The sequence below is a fragment of the Cinclus cinclus genome, chromosome 7, assembly GCF_963662255.1.
Source record: "Cinclus cinclus chromosome 7, bCinCin1.1, whole genome shotgun sequence".
NCBI classification, from domain to species: Eukaryota; Metazoa; Chordata; class Aves; order Passeriformes; family Cinclidae; genus Cinclus; species Cinclus cinclus.
The window spans coordinates 19,792,808-19,815,055 of NC_085052.1; the positions used below are offsets into that span (position 1 = coordinate 19,792,808).

General features: G+C 44.6%; 1 protein-coding gene across 1 annotated transcript in view; it reads left to right on the top strand.

Moving 5' to 3' along the window:
* Positions 1-22,248, top strand: part of TLL2 (tolloid like 2) — an 83,321-nt gene that overhangs the window by 27,036 nt on the left and 34,037 nt on the right. The window contains exons 2-3 of the mRNA XM_062496140.1: positions 4,503-4,613; positions 20,364-20,435. Of these exons, the coding sequence (XP_062352124.1) occupies positions 4,503-4,613; positions 20,364-20,435 (183 nt within the window). The remainder of the gene's footprint in view (positions 1-4,502; positions 4,614-20,363; positions 20,436-22,248) is intronic.

The window sequence follows — 22,248 nt, forward strand, 5'->3', positions numbered from 1 at the left end:
GGGTTGGGGTGCTGCTGAAAACTGAGTCTGAATTGTGAGTATTGATGAAACAAATCTGAGGCACCTACTTGGGTTCACATTGCTCTTTGTTTAACCTGCACATTCCCGTATTGCCCTGTGGGACACCTGCTCAAAAAGAGCAGCAAAACTGTGTTAGAGTTCTGCTAGGACAGCTGAAAGGAAATCTGTCGGTGTGAGCTGTGCCAGCTGGCTGCAAATGCAGAGAGGATCCTTGAGCTGGTGACATACAGAGTTTAGTATGACCCCACAGAAAGAGGGCCCCTTTGACTCATATTGGAAGATATAGTCTTCAGTCTAGGTTCAGATCCCATCCAGCATTTAAAACCTGCAATTTTTTAATAAAAGCTTCAGATGGTGAGTCTATATTTGAGGTGGAGTGGGATGGAGGGTGCTCTCCTGGCAGGTGGGGTATACATGTTCCCAAAGTCTCTCTTTCTGTCAATCTCTGTCACAGCTGGTTCTGATCAGTGCTAGAGGGAAAATTGTGGTGGTCTTCCACAGTGTGCAGAGGGTGACTGCTTTGCTGATCCCTGTTACCAGGGTAAACCCATGGTCTGTACTGGTGCTGGAATAGGGGCTTCGAAGCTGGCAAGAGTCTGTGGCAGGAACATGGATGAAAGGTGTGCTCCAGCTTGATGGCTGAAGATCAGTTCAAACACAGACACTGGGTGATGTTTTTCAAGTACAGAATTGTGTTTTTCTTTTGGCAGCTCAAGTGGCTTGTGTTCTTGTAGAAGCTCGTAGCTGACTGTGGTGAGGGTGAAGGACGCCCATCCCCAGGAATTTGTCTTGAAGTGTTACAGATAAACCTGGTTTTAACAAATTGCAACAGTACATTTGGGGTTGAGATGTGTTTTTAGGAACAATATTATTTAGTTTTCTGTCTGAATACCATAAGCTTCTTTTGGTGATTTATTCTTTTCCTTACCTGTCTTTGAAGGAGAAAAAAAACCCCAGAAAGTACAAGATGCTTCTTAGAAAATCTGGATGAACCATACTTCTCCTGGAAAATGAAAGTTTTAAACAGTTGTGAACACTTCTGGATTGAATTCTTGTGAGAGACAACAAAATTAATTTTCTCGCCTGAAATAAGATTGTGCTACTCAGAACCAGGGAAAGGAGAAAATGCAAGTGGGGAATAGGAGAAGGGTGGCATTAAGGGGGAAAAAGCAAGTTGGAGGTGATTTGCAGGGAAGAGTGGTGAAGTTTTTAGAAAGAAGACTTTATGCTGTCACATTGCTGGGGATTCCCCAAAATGTTATTGTAGAAAATGAGGACTGTGAGGACATTGATGGTTTTGGGCTCCGCTTGGAAGCACCTGGAAAAACTGTTGTGCCTGTCCTCTGCCCAGAAGGAAGTGTTCTCTGTCCCAGTGCCACCTGCCATACTTGCCTGGTGTCACGGCACCTCTGTGCTCAGCACACAGTTCAGATGTCAGTGTGTGGACTGTTTTCCTGTGGGAGAAATGTGCTGGGAATGCAGACAGCTTGCCAGGCTGCTTTTTTCATTTTGGTGCTGAATTTGTTTGTTAAACACAGTCATCCTTCCCCTCTGCCCAGCAGACAGATGCTGTCTGGTTGCATGTGCTGGGGGTGGTGAGGTTCAGCATTCAGGTGCTTGGTGCAGGTTACCAGTCCAGCAGAGAAGCAAAGTCTCTCATATTGGCTTCATCAAGCTCAGTAAGAGCTGCTCTGTTCTTACTATCCAGAGTGATTAATGCATTTTCTCAAAGAAAAGCTGGCATGCTGTTGCACTGTGTTAAGAGTTTGCACCTGGGTGTACACTACAGAGCTCTGCCAAGAGAAACTCTGGTTTCCATGCTTGTTAGCCTGCTGTTTGGAGATTTATATTTTTTGTTTCTTTTTTTTTTCTTTTTGGAAATCCTCCCACATTAAATTAAAAAGAAGAATTTAGTTAAAGAAACCAGAAGGGATGGTTTGAGATGCTTCATTTGCCAGCAGTCTCTGAACTTGTGACCCTTTAAAATAAAGTACTTGGGCTTTCCTGTGGGATGGCTCCCTCTGGGTGGAGGCAGGCTTTCAGGCTTACATGTCTTTAGGAAGAGGCCTTTGACAGCACAGGAGAAGTTGCAGTGTAGCATTCTCAGCTGGGACTTCCAGCAAGGAAAATTGTTCAGCTGGTTGGGGACTGTGATAAATCATGGTTGCCTTGGAGCACGCTGGGACTGCAGAGAGCTGGAAATAAATGTTAGGGAAATTCTGCTTTTGTAGTGGGCTATCTTTCAGGATGATGTATGACTTTGTAACAGAAAGAGATCCCTTTGCGAGAACTTGGAGAAAACTGCTGCCTTCCATTGGGAAGGAAAACATAACAATTCCGTTGGTGTGAATCCACTCTGCAGGCTTGCCCTGAGAAACAGGGCTACCTTAGCCTGAGAAGCAGACTGTGTGATACTGGTGGAAAAGAGCCACTGAGAGCCCAGGCTGGTGGCAATTAGTTGGGACAGTAGGTTTGACCCCCCCCAAGAGAGTAGGAAATGCTGGTGGCAGGTGGCTGGTCCAGTCATGACTTACCCAACGTGGCTGGGCAGGTATTTGGATGGCATGGGATGCCATTTGCATCTCTGCCTCTTGAGTGCCACATTGTTCTGGGCAAGTGATTTCTGTGGATGGATGGAATGTCTTCTCCTCAAATTGAGTCACGGGAACCTGTGTCACTGCTTTCTTCCACTTTCATCCCAATCAGCTTGGGATGTTAGGCTGTACTGGCAGACACGTTATCTGGTGGGGATCTGCCAGTGTTTTGTGCTCTCTGTTCTGAGGGATGGCTTCAATTGCCCAGAATTTGGGGAGAGCCAGAGTTCTGTTTGTGTAGCAAATGGAGGGTCTACCTTAGTTATTAATGATATTAGTCTGTGTACAGATTTGTCTGCGTTTACTCTGTCCTCTTCTGGAACTGGGTTCTGGTAGCAATTTTAAGGAGACCCAGTTAAAAAGCTGGAGCCAGCTTCTCGAGGCTGCCATGGCCAGGTAAACAGGGGAGACAGCTTTGTCCCAGGGAGAGGTAGAAGCAGTAGACTGACCCTCTGCTCATGCCAGGGCTCTGCTGCTTGTAGCAGTGGCAAGCAAAGATTTCTTTCCATGCCCACATCCAAGACCAGTGACATTGGCAAATGCTGTTGTGCTGACTGAGGTGCTGAGATACAGAATCGAAGAATAAAAAAGAGAAAAAAGCAACCAAAACAAACAAAGAAAACCTGGTTCAGCATCAGAACCAGTACCATGTTATGTCAGAAAACTGTGAGTTAACTTTTCTTAATTCAGTTGCCACAGATGTGATTGCAAGTTTCTGATATTCAGGCAAAGGTCCATATTCCATTTTGTCTTGGCTGTGAAAGTGAGATGTTTGGTAAAGCACATTGGTTTCTCAGGCCTAACATGCTCTGATCAGTTATGTTCCTAGTGTAGCAGTGGGATGTTTTTTCCCCTCAAGTAATGTAAATGTTGACTTAACAAGAGAAATAGAAAGAAATTTCATCAAATCTGGTCATTGTTGCAGACGGTGCCTTAGCATTGTTCCTTGTCTGTCTGACCAAGTTCTCTTCAACTAGATCATTAATTAATTTGCTCTGTTTTTTCTTATTTTTCATCAGCCTATACAGGCTTCTTGAATGAGTTTTAAGAGCTCTGTTTGTAATCTGTTTATCTCTGAAAGATCTGCTAGGCTTAGTCAACTGCCTCATTACCTGTGTTTATTTTGCTCAGATTCTCAAAATGGTACCTATACACTGTGCAGCATCAATTCAGCCAGGATACTCCAGGGGTATAATTTTTTCCACTCACATGGTTTCTAGTCTGTTTCTCTGAGCTGTGAATGTCAAGTGATCAGTTTTTTTGCTGACTTCTGACTGATATTCAAATATTTGAACAAAATTGAAAACTCTGCAAACTTAAATCTAGGGAACTGATCCAAAAGGGGACAAATAACTGGTGTTTCTCTAGCCAAGTGGAAATGGTAGGCTGGCTCTCAGGTTGGACTGGGACCAATGCAGTGTGTCTGGGTGTGTGAAGTCCTGAAGCCTGCATCCTTTAGATACACACTGCTGAGCTCGAGTGCTTCAGTGCTTACACACTCAGCATTCACCTGGGGATGGTGCAGTGAAACATCTCACTGAGCTGTGACTTACCTGGGTCCTTCACTGGAAATAGGGCAGTGCTGGTGGTTGCCTCATGCAGGCTTTAATGAGTGAACACCACCTCACTGAGAGTCACACCTGTATGAATGAGTGGCACAAGGAATCCCAGCTAATCGTCTCACTTGGATCTGTGCTGTGACTTAATGTACCTGCTGTCACTTGGCTTCCACCGATGTCCACTGTTTGTACTTTTAGAACTGCAGCAGTCTTTGGCCTTCTTCTGGTTCGTGAAGTCATTGCCGTTCAGGTGTGATACAAGCCAAATGGGATATGTACCTTCCTTCCAAAATAAAAACTAAACTAACTGCACTTTGTTTCTCTCCAGCTGCCTTTTGGGGAGATATCGCTTTAGATGAAGATGATCTGAAGTTGTTTCAAATAGACAGAAGTGTTGACTTAACAAAGCACTCAGACGGCAATGCAAGACACACTTCAGGTAAGGGCAGCCCTGGGGTGGTGATGCCTTCTTTCACCTGGTTTTGTCCTTAGGGAAGGGGGATTTCCATTTCACTCGTGATGCTGTTCCCACAGCCAGGGCAGTGCGTTCAGAGCTTAGTTATGGCACTGAGGGTGGGAGCTAACTCTGAACTTCGTTAAATAAAAAACATGTCAGAACTTGATGTAGCCAAATCCTATATTGTCTGAGGGATTTAGATTTTCAGATTTATAGTACTGATCTTTTTCTATGAGGAAATATCTTTTTGCTAATTTGGAAGGAAATGTGTTTACAGTTGGGCCACTCATTTTGTCAGGAGTTCTGAGCCTTACTGTGCTCCTTTTTCTTTCACTGTGTGATCTTAATGAAATAACACGTTTTTTCAGCTGTCTCCCTAGTAAAACCCACTGCAGTTGTGCATACAGACTGCCCTAGAAGTGATATTCTAATCAAAATATGTTAACAATTGTGCTGATTTTCTGTAAAGCCTGTGCTCATTTTGTCCCCCTGTGCAACTCTAATGTATGCTCGGTCTCATGCCAGATCAAAGGTGTTTCTTGACTCAGGAGCTCTGACTGGACTCCAGCTCTAACAGTCTCTGAAACACTCTGCAGCTGGTTCAGAGGGCTCCCCGTGGCGTTTTTCCCTCTAGTTCGCTTTATGCTGCATGAGAGAAATAGCTGTATGTCTGAGCTCTGAGAGGTACCAGAGGGACTGGAGACAAAGAAGGTCAGAACCAACTTCTGTTTTTCTTTTCTGTTCTGCCTCTAGGTTAGCAAGTAGGGTGAGAGGGTGGGTCGAGGCAAAAATCACTGAAATTATATATTCACTTGACCCCTGTGCAACTCAGCTCGTATATCATTTGAAAGCCCTCGTGGCTGGTTCTCTTTCCTTGTAACTGCCTCGTTTTGGCTTCAGAGCATCTAAGTACCATGTAGGTCTGGCTCTGGGGATGAGTGGTCCAGCTTCCTATTGAGATGAGTGTGAAAGATGACACTTCCAACACAGGCATATTTAATTGTCAGTGTAACTGAAATCCTGGATAGAGAAGGGCTGTCCAATTCTTCAGACTCTGGGTAGCTCCCTAGTAATGCCATTGTCGTGCATTGCCATGTCACTTAGCCCATTCATATCGTGCTTTTGGCTGTCACACATTCTTAGCTGGTAGGTTATTAGGAGCAGAAGATAAATTAGAAAATGAGAACTAAGTGAGACAGGTAGCATTAATCTCTTTCACATCCCTTTGTTGATTCCTGAAGTTAGATGAGGACACTACTGGGAAAGCAAAATCAGACGATGTTTGAATGTATCAGTTTTCTCTGGTAACTTTTTTTGTTGTTGTGTCCAGCACATTTCTTTCACTTGGCACTGGTGCCAGACTCGTGCTGTCTGGAAAATGAACTGGATTTTATAACCCACATCTGTATCATGTAATGCTGGCACTGGTCTCTTACAGCCATGGCTCATGGGGTGTGGTTGAACCAGTCTCTTCCTTGCACTTTTTACTGGTGCATCATACAATGCTTTGCCTTGGGTGAACGGAGATGTCACCTCACTCACAAGGAAACCTTGTCCTCATCTCTAGCAGGGTTCATTTGTACCCCTGGGAGTGCAGCTGACAAATGGGCAGCCCCCATGACTGTGTTGCTTTCTGCAGAGCACACACAGAGGGATCTCTGTGATTACCTGCCTTGTGAGGGGCTCTCTGCAGGGGCAGGAAGGGTTGATTTTTCTCTTGTGAGGCTTGTTTGACACTCATGTGAATTGTAAGAGGGTGGCCTACTTCAGCATGGTGGGGATTGGGCTCCATTCTTCCCTGGGAGAAAATCCTACTCCCTGCTTTATTTCCAGTGGGAAGAATGCAACCTCTGTACAGAAACAGCCTGAGACCCTTTATGAATGGAACCTCTTGAATTATAACATTTCAGAATTTCCTAAAGCTGTTAATCGGATTAGTTGTATAGTGGAGGAAGTACTTAATACCTATATGCAGACACACAGGCTCTTCCTATCTGGGAGCTGCAGCTCTGAACATATTAGGCCAGGCATTCTTCTTGCCTGCTGTTGTTCCCTTTTTCCCAGAAAATGCTGTTCAGTTGGGAGGAGAAGGGAAAATTGTGCCATTTGACACTGCTGGGCTGTTTATAGGTGTGCACCCTGATAGTTTGTGTGGAGCATCTGCAGCTGTCAGGCTCTGCAGGAGGATTGAGGCTCCCATGTACTTAGGAGTGATGGGACACATGGTCCTCTGGGTCCAGTGACACTGTATGGCTTGAGGGAAAGCTTTGCCTTGGCTGGTAAAGATGGATTTTGTCAGATGTTTCAAGTTTTCCCCTTTTTCACCCTCTCCCAGTCATTGTCTAGAAAACAGCTAGGTACTTCTCTGGGTCCTTGAGGGAGAGGGGCAGGGAATCAGAGAACTTCTTGGATTCTGCCACGGATCTCTGTCCTGAGCTTAATTTCACAGCATGTGTGTGCTTCAGGCTTGTTTTCTCCATTAATTTCCTGCTTGCAGAAATGCCATGGTCTTGTTTCAGAAACTAAAGATTTATGATCCTGCTTGAGAGTGGAATGCCTTGAAGCTCAGTGTTTCCAAGCATTTTCTGAGCAAATATTGGCGTTAGTGTTTTATTCTTAGTATCTGAAGGCAGTGGACCAAATAACATTGTCTCCTTGGTAAAGTCACATAGCAGGATTGTGGTTCCTTCCCTCTGAGGAATGCTGGCTCAGAGCTCTCTGGCAATCCCTTCAAAAACTGCTCACGTGGATTTTATGGGTGGCTGTCTCCTTGGTACCTTACTTCAGTGCTCCAGCAATGATATTCCTCTGTGGCTTTGTCTGGATTTCTCTGTCCTGTATACCCAGATTCTTTTGTGCTAGTGGTCACATTAAGAACTGACATTACACAGGGAATTGCAGCCTTCTGGAGTGCAGCATATGACCTAATAGTCCTTACTCATGTGAGTGGTCTCATCTGCTCCAAAGGAGCTTCCTTCCTAAAAATTTACCGGGAAGAGTATTTATCAGGTCAGGCATCTGAAAACCGCAGTAGGTTTTCAGCAGCATCTTGTGTACAAACATCCTTCTCTGGTGCAATTACACAAGTGGAGTTTTCTTCAGGCCCTGTTGAGGGAAAGGCAGGCATGGTGGAGGTCTGTGGCTGAGTGGAGCCCATTTAGTCCAAGTAGTTGTTAGAAGTCTGCACATTGATCTTGGTTAAAGCTCTGAGCTGTGTGAGTTAGTAGAGGGTATTTGCATGCAGTGCAGATTAACTGTGAGTGAATGCCTGGAGATGTGCTCTACCAAGAGGGCTCAGAGCTACCAACTAGTTCATTTCTTGTCAAGACTCTTTCATGATTTCCCTGAAGATTTTTTCTAGGGTGCTGTCCTCCAACCCAATTTTAGATTGTGATCATTGCATGACTTTTGGGCTCCTTTCCACAGGTCTCAACCTCAGCTCTGTTTTACCTGAAACCTAGTTTTATTCTAATCAGTGATCTGGCAGAAGAGCTGTTGACAGTTGAACATTTGATCTTTTTTTTGAGCTAGGATTTTTCTAATTTTCTAAACTAGGTTTTTTTTTTCCTGTCATTGGCTGTTCTCCTTTGAACTTAAGTCCTAAACTCAGAGGCTTGCTTGTGATCTGTTTGTTGCTTTATTTTATAAGAAATTTTCCAGACCAGACTATGTCCTCCATGTTACCTGCTCACACTGTTATCACCATATGTAATACATATAACATCTGCTGAACAAGGAATTTTTCCTCTTCCCTTAAAAAATGTTTTCCAGCTAGAAGAAGGGACAAACAATGAGGCATATTGTTAAAATGCAGATCTTAGCTGCCTCCCTATCTCTGTTTCTGTGGGATCAAGTTTGGATGTTATGTTTACTATGAAAATCAGGTGTTTTCATGCAGTGGTGTTGAAATGGATACCCTTAGGATTTGGACTTGTAGAAAGACAGTAATGGTTCAGAACATAATGAAATGAATCGGTTACCTGGGGATCTGCCAGTGAGTGCTATCTCAGCAAGCCCATGCATCACAACTCCTAATCACTTTGATGAAAGATTTTTCAAAAAGCTTACAGTTTTAAAAGTTTCTTGGTTTTTTGTGTTTTTTTTAACTCTAGTGAAAATATTTGCTTTTACAATATAATTTAGTTTAGAAGAATTTTGACTGAAAGCTTTGACGATTCATCTGCTGCAATGGGAAAAAATTTAATCCAGAGGCAGGCTGGGAAATTGTACAGTGTCACCTCTCTTTTGGACCCACATGGGTCCACTGGTACGGGGTGATTATCTGCTGAAGCACTGGCCACAGAGGAAGAAGACTTTATTTCTTGTCATGCCTCTTAGAGGTATGTGCCTGTTTAATTCTAACTGGCTTGATATAAGTTTTTATGGGCATTTTAGGGATTATGAGGACTTTTCAGATACATTACCTCTTTACCTGATTTGTGTATCAGAGAGACAGTTTCTAGTCCTGAAAGGCACCTCTGTGAGTAAGAAGGGAGAGTTTGTCTCTTCAGGGTTTGGCAGCAGCAGATCAGAAGCCAAGGGAGTCTGGCTGCCCTCACTGATGCCATGCTGTGCTGAGCTTGCTGCTAAGAAGCTGACTCCATATCCCACTGTTGCCAGGAATGCTTTTCAGGAACAGTCAAAACAAGTTTTCTTTACCCCTCATCCTGAGAGGTTTTGAGGCTCATGGCTTAAAGGCCTTGATGAGCCTTTAACACTGCCACAAATGACTGGCAGAAGAAATTGAAAGAGCACCTTTTCTGGCTAGGGCATTGCTTCAGATAACAGTGCAGCTGGTGATACATTTGAGCCCAGGCTCTCCACTGAAATCAGGAGAGACAGAGGCTGCTGTCAGTGACTGCAAGCTCTGATAGCAAATTCATGCAAGTAATTCTCTCGCAGATGAGGCAGACAGGAGTTCTGCATTAAACCTTGTCTTAAGAGCAGGGACCTGGTTCATTGGCAGCAGCTCTGCTGTTCTTGAGTGTGCTGTGAAGGTGCAGGCAACTACCTTGCTGCCTCACCACATCTGCACAAGGGTCTATCTGCAACAGGATGCTTTGCTTGGTCTTGTTGTAAGATGCTCATAGTCACTGTCTCTGGTTGCATTCTTGAGGACAGGCAGTGATTCCTGTGTAAGCTGGGTTTACTTGCTGGACATGCTGCTGGAGTGCAGCTCTCCTGCTGAGAGTTGTGCTGCTTAACTTCAGGGTGGGGAGCAAGACTTCTCCAGTGGAGTACTGAAGGTGCTGGTGGCAGTCACAGGCAGGGTTCCTGCTGTTTCACTTTGTGAGAGTTTCCTCAGTGTAGGGGCTGTGGCCAGTAGTAGTGCTGCACATTACTTCAGAGTTCTTTTGAATGCTACTCATGTGTTCCTAGTGAAATTTAACTTAGTGCAAAATACACTTCTAGAAGACTGCAAAATCCAGGGATTTAGACTGTGACTAACTGAGATTCCAGGGAAGATCTGATTTATGGATTTGAAAGCAAGACTCATAAATTCAGCTGACTTGACACATGTTTGCCAAACTCAGCTGGTTTTCCCCTTGTAACTCATATTTGGTGCTCTACTGTAATGTCACTTGGTTCAGGGTAGAAGGAGTGGACTTCAGCATTGCACAGAGCCACAGAGTCATTTAGGGCTGCTTGAAGCCCAGCATTTAATTCATTTAGGCTTAGAGGAAGTCTGTGGGTTGTGCTGACTTAACCTGAGCTGTATGGGTCATAACTGGCCAGGAGCAATGCAAGTAACAGTGTACATGCTGTAACACAACCCACATCTGTGAACTCTCTGCAGGGGTCTGCTCTTTCCCTGGGGGATCTTTAGTGAAGGTTGTTTCCTCCTGTGTGAGTAGAGGAGCATCCTTGTTCCAACAGACCTGTCTGAGGGCTCTGTCCAGCTGTCTGCATCCCTCCTTTCAGTTTTCCACAACATGTGACATGCACTCTGAGGATGTCTCTTTGCAATCCAGGCACATTCTTAACGGGAAGAGGAGCCTCAGGAGTGGAAGGGTAGGTGCCTAGAGCCTGGCCTGATGCTGAGGTTTGGCTAGCTGTGCCAAATGATTTTCCTGTGACTAGCCCAAATATTTACCTCTGCGAGTCAATTCAAGCAGGGGTTTTACCAGAGCAGATGACCATGAAATGAGTTTCCCACAGTTCTGTAGTTTGCTAAGGCAAAGCAGGAGCTCCCCTTTGGGAGAACTGAGTAAGTCCTCTAGAGCTGAGAGTGTTCTTGTTCACTCTGCTTTTCTGAGTTACCCCCTGTCCTAAATCTACACTTCTGTCCAATAAGCCAGTGATCTCTTCGCAGAAAAGCAGATGCTGTGCTGCAGATGCTGTGCTTTTTTTCTCCCAGCCCAAAATCTTACAGTCCTATTGCAACCTGCTCAGACTCGCCTGATTTTCTCCAGCATAAAGATAACTGTCTAGAAATCACATAGCCTTAGCTGGTGAACCTTCTAATTCCCCTTGTAGTTAAGACTCTTCCACTAGAAAATGCCTGTCTTTAGGTTTGATATTTTTCACACCAAATGCTTTTCTTTATGGGTTTCTGAGTGCCAATTTGAAGTCTTTCCTGGAAAGTGCATCTTAGGGATGCACTTTTTCTAGTTGCAGAACTAGAATCTGCCAGTGTAGTGCTTGATGATAGGAGAGGAGAGAAGGTGATCAAGTCAAGATGCCAAAGCATGGAGAGTGTATATGTGCAAAGGGGACAGATCTCCCAGGTAAGGTTGGAGAAGAAACCCTGAGTCAGGACAGCACAGCTGTCAGGAGTGGGGAAGTTGGGTTGTGTTGGCCACATCTGCCTGTTCTCAGGGGGTGTCCAGTGCCTTCCTGTGCAGTGAGCGCTGCTTGTGATCTGCCTTAGTGGCAACAAGAGGTGCTAAAGTCTTTATTCTACCTCTCCCACCAACAGATATGCAGGCTTTGGTTTTATTTCAACTAGGGTCTTTCCAGTATAGCACGTTGCTTTGAAACCAGGCGGGACTACTGGGATTGCAGTATTCCTTTATACACTTGGTTGTGGTATTCCAGACTTGTGACAAACAGAGAAATGAAATCCATCTCCTTTTCCCCCTTTGCTTGTGATAAAGGTTCTGCAGGGGAGGTGAAGGCAGTCCCAAGAAGCAGGTGCTGAGTACACCTGAATGGGCAGAGCACAACCTGAATGACACAGCCCTGTTACTTTTGTCCACGTTTCCTGTGGACTGAGATGTTCTTTTCCCTCTTGTCTAAGTTCCCAGTGGCAGCTGGTCACATGCACCACAAAGTTTGTTTTGTAAATTAACTGTTCCCTGAAATCAAGTTTTCTGGATGGTGGCCTTCCACCTGTCAAAATAAGAGGTTTGATTTCTGCTGTGCAGTCAATATTCAGCCTTACACGGGTTTATTTCAGTGGTTTTATGAACTCTGCAATATTGCTCAAATGAATCCATCCAAGCAATAAGCTTTCTGCATTATAACAAAAATCCCCAGCTATTTCAAACTGTGCCACTTACTCATTCTTAGTGGAAACTTTAGTTGTGCTTATCTTGTGAGCCACAATTCATATGCTTGTTTTAGAAATCATCCAGGAAGGCAAGTAACTCAGTATCACTCTTGTCAAATGCTGCCCTTCAGAAATTAAATAGTGTGGGTTTTGTTAACGAGCAATTAACATTATTTAAGCACCCGAAAACATCTGCAGAAACTGTCTGTTGATGCTGTGGTTGAAGCTGCTTGCAAACAGCCTCTTTCTGTATTTTCTTCCTATTCAGCCTGGTGCCACCATCAGCTTTGAGCCTCACTGCAGCTTTGGGCATAGCTGCTGCTGCAGTGCTCCTGCACAGATGATGCTGAATCCCTGCTGCTCCCCGCTTAACTTTGCCAGGTTTTGGCTCCCAGCCCCACTTCTTTCCCCATCCTCAAAGGTCGATTGGGCACATCTAAAGCACCTGGAAGCTGATACTGGTTGGCACTATTAACCCTTTCAGGAGCTGGGGTAATCACTGTGTAGGAACATTTATAACATCTGATTTCTGTTTGGAACTGTTGTGCTTTTGATCGCTCTTAATTAAATTTTCTTTTGCTCTCGTCTACAGCTGGTGTATCACATTTGGAGGCTGTTCCTTTTACTGATGCCAGAAGAGTCTGAATGGTCTTTTGTGTTTAAGTTGAGGTTATTAAATAGCTTTATATTAATTAACTGTGATGAAGGGAACACATGGGCAAATGTACTTGAGGAGATCAGTTTATCCATATGGAAATTCCATTGAAAGTTAAATCCATTACCCTAATTGTAAAATTCGACAGTGCTTGGCCAATAACTGTGGAATTGACTAAATCATGCATTTGTGCTTCAGAGCTGGGCAAATGCCTAATTTCCTTGAATATTTGCTCAAATGAAAAATTGCATTTGCTTCAATTGCATAAGCTGCCTTGTCATTTCTGAGAGTGTTTTAGGCAAATGAGTTTGGAGGCAAAAACAGCCCATGAAGGAGTAGGTCTAATAAGCCCTGAGAGCAGTCGCTGCAGGATGGTCACCCTGAAAGACTGGCTGGGTTGTCTTGACCCTCAGGCTCTCTACTTTCAAGCAGGAATGTTGCTGTATCCACAGAATAAAAGTTGCTTACACTGGTCAGAAAAATGTCTGGAAGGTCCAGGGAACAATCAATTGCCAAAATAGCTTGTTGGACAATAGCAAAAACCAAATAAATTAGAAGTTGTAAACTGCTCGTGGTTGATTCTGAACAGAAAGGGGTTACATTTGTGGAATAAATGTGTTCACTTTGAGCCACTTGTTCAGGCTTAATTTGGAGACAAGGCTGATGCTTGTAGCTGCAGTGGACAAAACCCCTTTGCTGCAGCTCCCCTTTTCAAATGGTGAGGACAAAGTATTTATTCAGCTGTCAATTGGGGAAAGAAAGCAAATTAGTTTTGGGCTGGAACACTGGACTGTGTTTGCTGTTGTATTTCTGAGGCCAGATGGTGACTTGGACGGCCCCAGGGAATGGGTAACAAGTTTCTCCAGGGCAAAGATCAGAAGCAAAAGGAAATATTCAGATTAACTTGCAGTTCCACTTCCTAGAGGAAAAAAAGGGAGTGCGAGATGCATCAGGCAGTGTTAGGGAGGGGATTAGCCACTCCTTTTCTTCAGTTGTTGTTGTTGCTGAATCCTGGAGTGAGTTTGTGGTAGGGTGGGTTTGGGACCTGACTCCCCCTGCCAACTCCAGCTGTCCCTTGAAGGACAGGGCATCTCCCCCAGCCCCTCTTGGGGCTCTTGCTCAGTGAGGAAGGTGCCTCTGCCCTTAGTCCTCAGCTCCCCCATGGCTCTTCTAATGACAGCAAATGCTTTGGGCACCTGTTTCACCAAGGAGTCAGGGGAAGGAGATGGTCTAAGGTTACCTAGCAGTGGCTACATTTGGCTTGTGCTCCCAAAGTGTTTTAAGTCCCACTTTTCCAGCCTCAGTGTTGACTCCTGCCTCAGTTTCCCTAGTTTGGCAGTTGGTTTCAGGTGCTCTTTAAATGAGCTGTGGTGGAGTTGGTAGGTAACCAAGCAATGAGATGTTTCAGCAATATCTACTTAGGCTGCTCAACTATCTGTTAAACATGGTTCAGGCTCCCAGGGCATAAGAACATACCAAAAACTCTCCAGGGAGCTGCAGGACTGTGAGTGTCTGAATGTCTAGGCAGAAAGTGAAGTGGAAGAAAGGTCTCTCTAGTGGCACGAAACATTCTCCGTGGAAGGAGTTCTAATTCCATTCAAACATAACTTAGCTTCCCATGTAAGTGTTTTCATTATGAGTTAATTTTTATCCAGTATAAAGAAGGTAGGGGGAAAACAAGAGGATTAGGAAGGCTGAAGGGGAGGACAGCATGGCCCAGTTGCTGAGAGCCCAGGCTCTCCCTGGAAGCCACAGCTGGAGCAGGGCAGGGAGCTGCTGCAGGGCAGCACAGGGAATAGTGCATGGCCCTGTCTGCAGTGGCCTGGAGTGCACTGAGGCTGAAGAAATTGCAGTCTGCAGGTCAGAAGGAAAGGAATGTCAGCCAAGGGGGGCTGTGAGGTTGGTACTGTCTACTAGGACAGCAGCGGGTGAACCCAAGCCAGCTCTTACAGTTTCTTCATTGCCTGGAAGTTCACTTGTTTCTCTTTCCTTCCAAACGAGACAGGGAGGGAAGGTTTTTTTTTTGTTAATTGAGAGGAATGTAATAGTGAGGCAGACACTTGTTACAAATAGATCTTGATCCATCAGGTTGACAAGAAATCAGGTGCAAGGGGATGGGGATAGTTGGTGCTATGCATTACTCGATTTATATGCTGGGAGGGGAGAAGTGTTACACAGTGTGTGGGGACCTGGCTAAACAATAGAGACATGCACATGGCCAAAATAGTCATGTACTCACTTTAGCTTTTCATTTTCACTTGCCTTAGTAAAAGCACTGTACTTGCAGGGCTCTTTCTCATTGGAAGAAACCAGTGAGATGACACAAGTTGTAGGTAACTTTTTTCTTTCTTTTACCTCTCATTTATCTGTCTTTTTACCCTAGGGAACAGAATTGATTGTTACAGCCCGCAAGAAAAGACCCCTTTCAGTCTCCTCAGTCCTTACTTTTGTCCAAAGAATGTTGATCCCCTTAAGCATTGAGTCTCAGTTGAAAGGTGGGTGGAGAGGTTGGGTCAGATTGTCCCCTTTCTTGAAATGCCTTTCTTAGAAACAAGATGCATCACAGTATAAAAGTGATGTTGCCGCTTCCAGAAGAGCAGGGAGTATCCAGGGAAAATGCAGGGTGTTTGGGAATGGTGCTGCCTGTACCCCTGCTCTGCCTGCCCTATCACTCCAAATACAGCTGGCCAGCAGAAGATCTTGGTCCATTAAGTGCTTTGCAGCTCATGTCTGTGGCAGCCCTGGGTTTGCTTAGCTGTGCTTACCTTCCTCCTCTCATGAACTTCCCTGTGAGTCCAGTGTCCTCCTTCCGTGCACAAGCATTCACAGCTGATGTGGGGATGACACATCTGCCTGTCAAGCCTCTGGACCTTGGGACTCTCCTGAGTTATTGCAGCTAGTCAGCTTACTCTGAATATGAAAAACAGATTCCTGCAGGGAATTTGGGGTTCAGAATTCTTCCTTTCTTTAATTTATTTTTATTTAAGTAAATTGAGGGAACTTGAACTATTCCACTGACAGGAAATGCTGAAGGATATATCTCAAATGGTTTGCTCAGATCTCCAGGGTATGGGGGTTTATGAAAGGCTTTTGCTATAGACTCTCCACCAGCTCTGGGAAACATCTGTTCTGCATTCTGAATGCATTTTCCCAGCAGAAATTGTTTTAATAAAATCATCACTTTTTCTGTGCTTAGAAAACCCAGTGAAATAATGTTTTTTCCTATGCTAAACAGTTCTTGACCACAGGTTAATGAAGTTAAAAACTGCATGTAACACTGTTTGACTTATCCTGTTTTTCCAGGAGCTTCTGTGATGGTCATAGTATGACAGAACTCACCAGAAGTGAAACTCTGAAGAATGGCTGGTGTTTAATGTTAACTGCACTTCTTGGTTTTGTTGGTGCTTCATTGCAGTCTCTGTTTGAAATCCAGTCTCTAAGCCATGGCATGTGAATAGCCTATATATTGAGTGAGACTATGAAAGCAGGGTGTTCTAAGGCATAGGTAGGGGAGGTGAAATTCCTTGTAATTTTTTAAAAGTATTTTTGGTACCACCCAGCTCTGAAATAGCCTTTTCTTCACAGTATGATATATTAGAAAAAGTCTTGCTGCGGTTCGATTCAGCTGAGAGCAAATAATTATGTGCACAGCCAAGCTACTCTCTGCTAAATCAGAAAAACTGGAAAATCTGTGAAAGTCTTCAGTGGTCACTGTGGACTCCTTTGGCCTCAGCAGAAGGGATGAGCTATATGGGTGGTAGCTACCTTCAAAGTTCAGCTGTGAAACCCTTTCCCTGTGTGGACAGCAACCAGGAGAGGGAAAGGAAAACTCTATGAACATGAAGAGATTCTTCATTGGTCTGGAGAGGAGAAATCATCTTGGCTTGGACCTGCTCTGAAAGTGGTTTTGATTTTAATGGGAACTTTTACATTTTGGAAAAAAGGGAGGTGTTTCAAGCTTACCATCCAATTTCCCATGTAAGAATATTCCGTGTTCTCAGTTGGCAGTTTTTCAGACAACTACAATTCCTATTGTCACTAGTTGGGTTTTAGACTAACGTAGATAGGTATCATTTGAAAATGAAGTTTGACTCAGGATAGACTGATATTTCTCCTTTGCTTTCAGTTGGGTAACTCATCATCAGAGTAGCATTTTTCAATGAAAGCTCAAAGAAGGATGGCACTAAAATGCTTTGGAAGTCAGCTGCCTCTTGAGCAGCTTTGAGATCTTAAATGGACCCAGTAGGAGGGTGGTAGGTATTTCTGGGCCAACTACATGCATTCTGATTCACCAACAGGCTGCTTCACTGCTTTCCCTGGCTTTCTTCTCCTTTTTTCAGACAAGAACCTCTTCATCATGGTCCATAAACAAGTAGAAGAAGCACAGAAGCTTTAGTTAGCAAGAGATCTGATTGGCCCCTCCTTGGTGATTCAGACTACCTGGGCTTAAGCAAAAAAAAACAAACCAGAACATGCACAGCAATAAATACCTTCAATCCTAAAATGCATTTCGTAGAAGACATATATTCAGGTCTGATATATTACTATTTCTCCCAGTCCCACCTCTGTTATTGGAAGTAAGGGTGCTGAATGGAGTGTGCTTCCTGCTCTTCCTTGCACATCTTTTGCCTGTGCTAGTGGAGCAAGGGAACTGCAAATAGTATAGTTTTGGTGGCATGCTTTGTGCACTCTCAATATCTTATCCTTTGTTCTGGTTTCAGCTGAACAACTTGGACTTCATTTAACAGAATTGGATTTTCATTTTCCTCTTTGGGGAGAGTGAGAGAAACTGCTTTCTTCCAAGCAATGCCCCAGCCTGCTGCTTTCTGCTTCACTGGACCCTTACTTTCAACCTCAGGCTGATTCTAGTTCCTGAAAACCATTTATACACCTGTTCTTCAGCCATGCTTGCAGACATGGTGGATTTATCTCAGATTTGTGGTACTTTCAAGCTACTGGACATTTCCTTCAGTTAGCCAAGCTCCCTTGGCAGTGCGGGTCTGTGAGAAATAGAAAAGCAAGTTGTTATACAAATGCACTGTAGGTAGAAGATGAAATATTCCCCAGCCTGGGTAGAGAATCTCTTTTGTGTTTCTGCCAGGTCGTGCACAGAAACTAAGTTTTTAGGAAGTCCAGCAGTGTTCTGCCGGGGTTGCAGCTGTTAAGTAGGACAAATTATAAGGAAGAATTAAATTACAAAAATGTGGAGGATAAGAAGATTTAGGAGATCTAGTATAGCTCTCTGCATGGAGACATGACCTAGCAAATTCTGTATCTTCGACTGGTTGTGGAAGAAGCAGACAAAACTCAGGCTGAAGAAAGATGAGTGCTGGTCTAGCACAGCAGAATGTGGGAAGTACTGAGGGTGAAAGTGATCTTGGGGGGCTTGTTAACTGCTGGGTATCCATTAAAGTCATTGTCATGTCTTTGTGGGATACCAAGCCTGCTTTTATTGGCTTTCCACAGAGCATCATGTCAAACTGAAAATCTCCTTTCTTCCCTTCAGTGTTTTCAGTAATAATGGGCTTCAGTACCTACATGGGCATTTCATGCTCTGGAGCAGTAACACTGGAATATGTTCTGCTTTTGGATGTGACAGAGTAGTCTGACAGAGAGATACAACTTCAGGAATGTGTTGAGGGGACAACAGGACCTACACATTACCTGCAGCCTATGTGCAGCTTTTCTTGGCTGCCTTGTTTATTGTTAATGGCACATCAGTTCTTCTGAGGTTCTGCCTTAGCCCTCTCTTGGAAAGAATCGGAAGAGGACTAAATGTCTGTCAAGTCACTTTAATTTTTGGCATATCTTTAGGCATCATGACAATAGGAAATGTCTAAAAACTCAAGTGAATCAGAAAAGGATCTTCTAAAATTGTCATGTTTGATTCCAAACACCCTTGTGGGACACAAGGCTGTGGATGCTCCCTGTCTGAGTGAAATTAGAGTTCAAAAATACCTGGTATATGTGCACCCCCATATCTGGCCTTTGTGTAGCGCTCTCCCTTTTCATGGGCTACAATAAGACAAAATATGCAAAGATGTTGTAGATTTCATTAGTCACGCTAGTTTATTCAAACCTCTTCTTTGCATAAGAAACCAAGGCCTGCAGTGATCTCTGGGAAAGAATGTGCTGGGAGCTCGGCAAAGCCGAGTGCGCGAATGGCACTGCGGCACAGCAGAGGTCAGCAGCTCGGGCACAGCGGAGGGGCCCGCTCCAGGCTTTGGTGCCATCATTTGCAATTCAATCCCATGCAGCTCCCTCTTAGGAGAACAATTCACTAAATACGGAGTTGTTCTTTTTCCCTAATTCACCATATAATTCACCTCCTAAGTTCAATTAAGAAGCAATCTGTTTGTGACTGGAAGCAAGCTGCATTTATTTAGAAATACAAAATTATCCTTTGCCTCAGCAAAGACTTGCATGCCTTAATAATTCTGGTGATGAATGGCTAGTTGGGGTTTCCTTTAAATGGAATGAGATATTGTGTGAAGAATAGCATACTTTGTGGGGGTGGGGGTGGGAGAAGTCCTGGGGATGTAAAACTGAGAAGGGGAACTTTTGTTGAGCTTGGGCTTAAGGAAGTGAGGAGGACCGGGCATGAAAGAAAACAAAGGGAAATCTTAGGATGGGACATTGAAGCTGGAAAAGAGTGATAGAGTTCAGAGCAATCCATCTTGTTGAATCGGGCTTGTTCCTGTTCACACATCTAGTGGCTTTTGTCCAGCCAAGCTCTGTTAAACTATGGGACTTCCTTTGGGAGACAAACCCCTGATTTACTGTGTCTCTTGGACCAGGAGGCTCTAACCTGTAGCCAGCTGAGAGTCTGGGTATTTTATTTTCTTCCAAAGTGTTTCGTAGCTATCTTTCATCATAATTTTCTTGATACTCATATCAGTTACAGTAGTACGATGTTGGAGATTTGTTACCATCTTCTCAGTCCTTCTCCAAGGTGCCAGAGATACACCTTTTCCCCTGTCCTTGCCCTGTTGGACAGGCTGGAGAAGGATTTGCTGGAAGCCAGCTCCAGAGCAAAGGAGAGGTTTCCAGCTGGCAAAGCAAGACTGCTTCAGTGACTGGAAGATGTCCAGCTGTCTTGAAAGTGAGACATCATTCTTGGAAGTGTCCACACTGCATCCAGCACTGCTGTATGACCAACAGTGTATTCTTTTCTGCATGTGGTGGTGGTTTATCGTGTCCTTCATGCTTTATCTTGCCACCAAGACTACAGAAACTTGCTCTTGGAATACCTCTACCAAGATCAGCTCATTCAGCTCCTGCTCTCATTAAATCTCCATGAAATTAGCCTTCCCTAGAAGAGACTTTCTGCCTATTCAGCATATGGAGAAACTTAGGCATGGTATGGTAATGAGTTGCAAGGTTTCCCTGTAGGCTAGGAACAAATCCAGAAGTGCCTAGCTTTATCAAGTGTTTAGTCTCTGCTCTCTGATCAGGGAAAGCAGACAGCTTTTTCTGTAGCCAGCATACCTCCAACTGGCATTACTGATAGCTGCTGTCCATTCCACATCAGAACTCTGCCAACCAGCTCACCAGAGATGAGTCTCTGCTCTTTTTTCCTTTGCAGGAGGCCTGGGAGAAGACGTGTCAAGTGAAAATGCCACTTCAACCAACCACAGTGACAAAGCAGTTAAAAAGGGTAATGTGGTACCCCACCCAGACCTTTGGGTATCTTTTATTTACTTTCTTTATCCCCTGTAAAAACATATTTTTGTACGGTTTTGTGCACGTGTGTGCTTCTGTGCCTGGGAGATCAGCCCTGTCCAGGCATTTTTTGCTGTGAGTGAACTCTCTGAAAGGGTGGGTTTTCCTTGTATAATGTGGTGGGTTGACCCCAGCCAGAAGCCAAGCACCCAGTCACTATTCCCATCCTTCAGCAGGAGAGGTGAGAAAGCAGGAAAAGCAAGAGTGAGAAACCACATTGGTTGAGGTAAAGACAGTTTAGTAAGTGAATGAGAGGGGAAAAATAACCAAAGTTGATATAAAGGCAACTGCCCATCCCCTCCCACAAGCAGCCCCTGCTACAAGAATGTGTCAGGCCTCTCCAGGGTGGAAGATTTAATGAATTTCAGTTGTTAAAGCAGAAAACTACAGTAGGAGTTATGAGCAGTAGAGAGCTGTTACAAGACTGGTGAAGAGAATTTGCCCAAGAGTGTGTGCTGCTGGCAAGGAATGAAGCTCTGGTGGCACAGAAGTGTGGACCCAGAATCCCCTGTGCAGAGCTGTCAGGAGCTGTCCATGTGCAAATCCACAGAGATTTTGGGCAGGCCCAGGAGCAGTTTGTGAATAGAAGACAAGACTACTTCCGTCTTGAGACCCTCTCTCTTCTAGCTGTGGCCCTTTTAATGCCAGTGCCTGTGCTGGTGCCTGGTACCAGCAGCACCAGGTGTATGCAGGAGGATGGTTCTTCCTGTCCTGGGAGAACCCCCAGCCTCAGAGCATCTGCCTTCCAGGATCCAGCAGCTGGCTTGGGGATGGGGCAGTTTCTGAAATGACAGGAAGGTGCTTAGGAGTAAGAGGAACAAAAGGCAAATTCCTGTTTTTGTCCTGCAGCTCAGAGCAAGGTTTTTGGCAGGAAGGGCTTGACCTGGTGAAGCAGGAGGGAGGGTTTAAGGTTCATTCTTTTTATTCCTCTACACTGCCTGAATTTCCTTCCTATTGTATTGATCCTCTCAGCCTTGACAGTAGTGGTTTGCTTACTGGTGCTTCAGCTGGAGGGATGAATAGGGGAAGAGGCTCTTAGCAGCCCCCCGGTCACTAGAGGAAGGTCTTAGCAGGACCTGTGCTTTTTAATAACCTGGCAGCCCATGTCCCTGACATGGAAAACAAAGCTGTGGCCAGTCTTGCTGATTTACATACAAATTGCCATCCTTTGGGCTTCACAGCAGTCCACCGGTGGGCCACCATCAGCAGTGCTGCTCCTCAAGGTGGCAAAGATGTTCAATTTGGTGTGACCCTTTAGGCCAGCACTCTCTGAAGGCATAGCAACCCCTGGGCTCTGTTACTCCTTTGACCTAGTCCAGCTGATGAGTTGGCTGCACAACACAGGGAGCTTATCTAACAAGTGGTGTCTGCACACAGAGGTTTGTAAAGCCCAGCTGGACTGTGGCTGCTTTGAGGGTTTGAGTTGCCCATAACACATCAATTAGGGGATGAACAACCAGGAACCTTTGAGTAAAGGATTTTTTGAGTAAAGGTGTCAGACTCACAACACATTAAAAGTGCAACTCGTGTAGGCATAACCACTATCTGAGCAGAGCTGCAGCGGAACAGATGCAGGGCATGCTACAGGGTCTGCCTAGAAGCCTGTATGAATTCTTTTGCAGATATTAAGGCTAGCACTGAGCACCACACAGCCAGGGCTCCTCTACTCCTTTTTAACAAGAAATGAGATGTGTTCTTCTTTCCCTTTTGTATTTTTGCTCCTTTTTGTTAAAATGAAGAGATTCAGC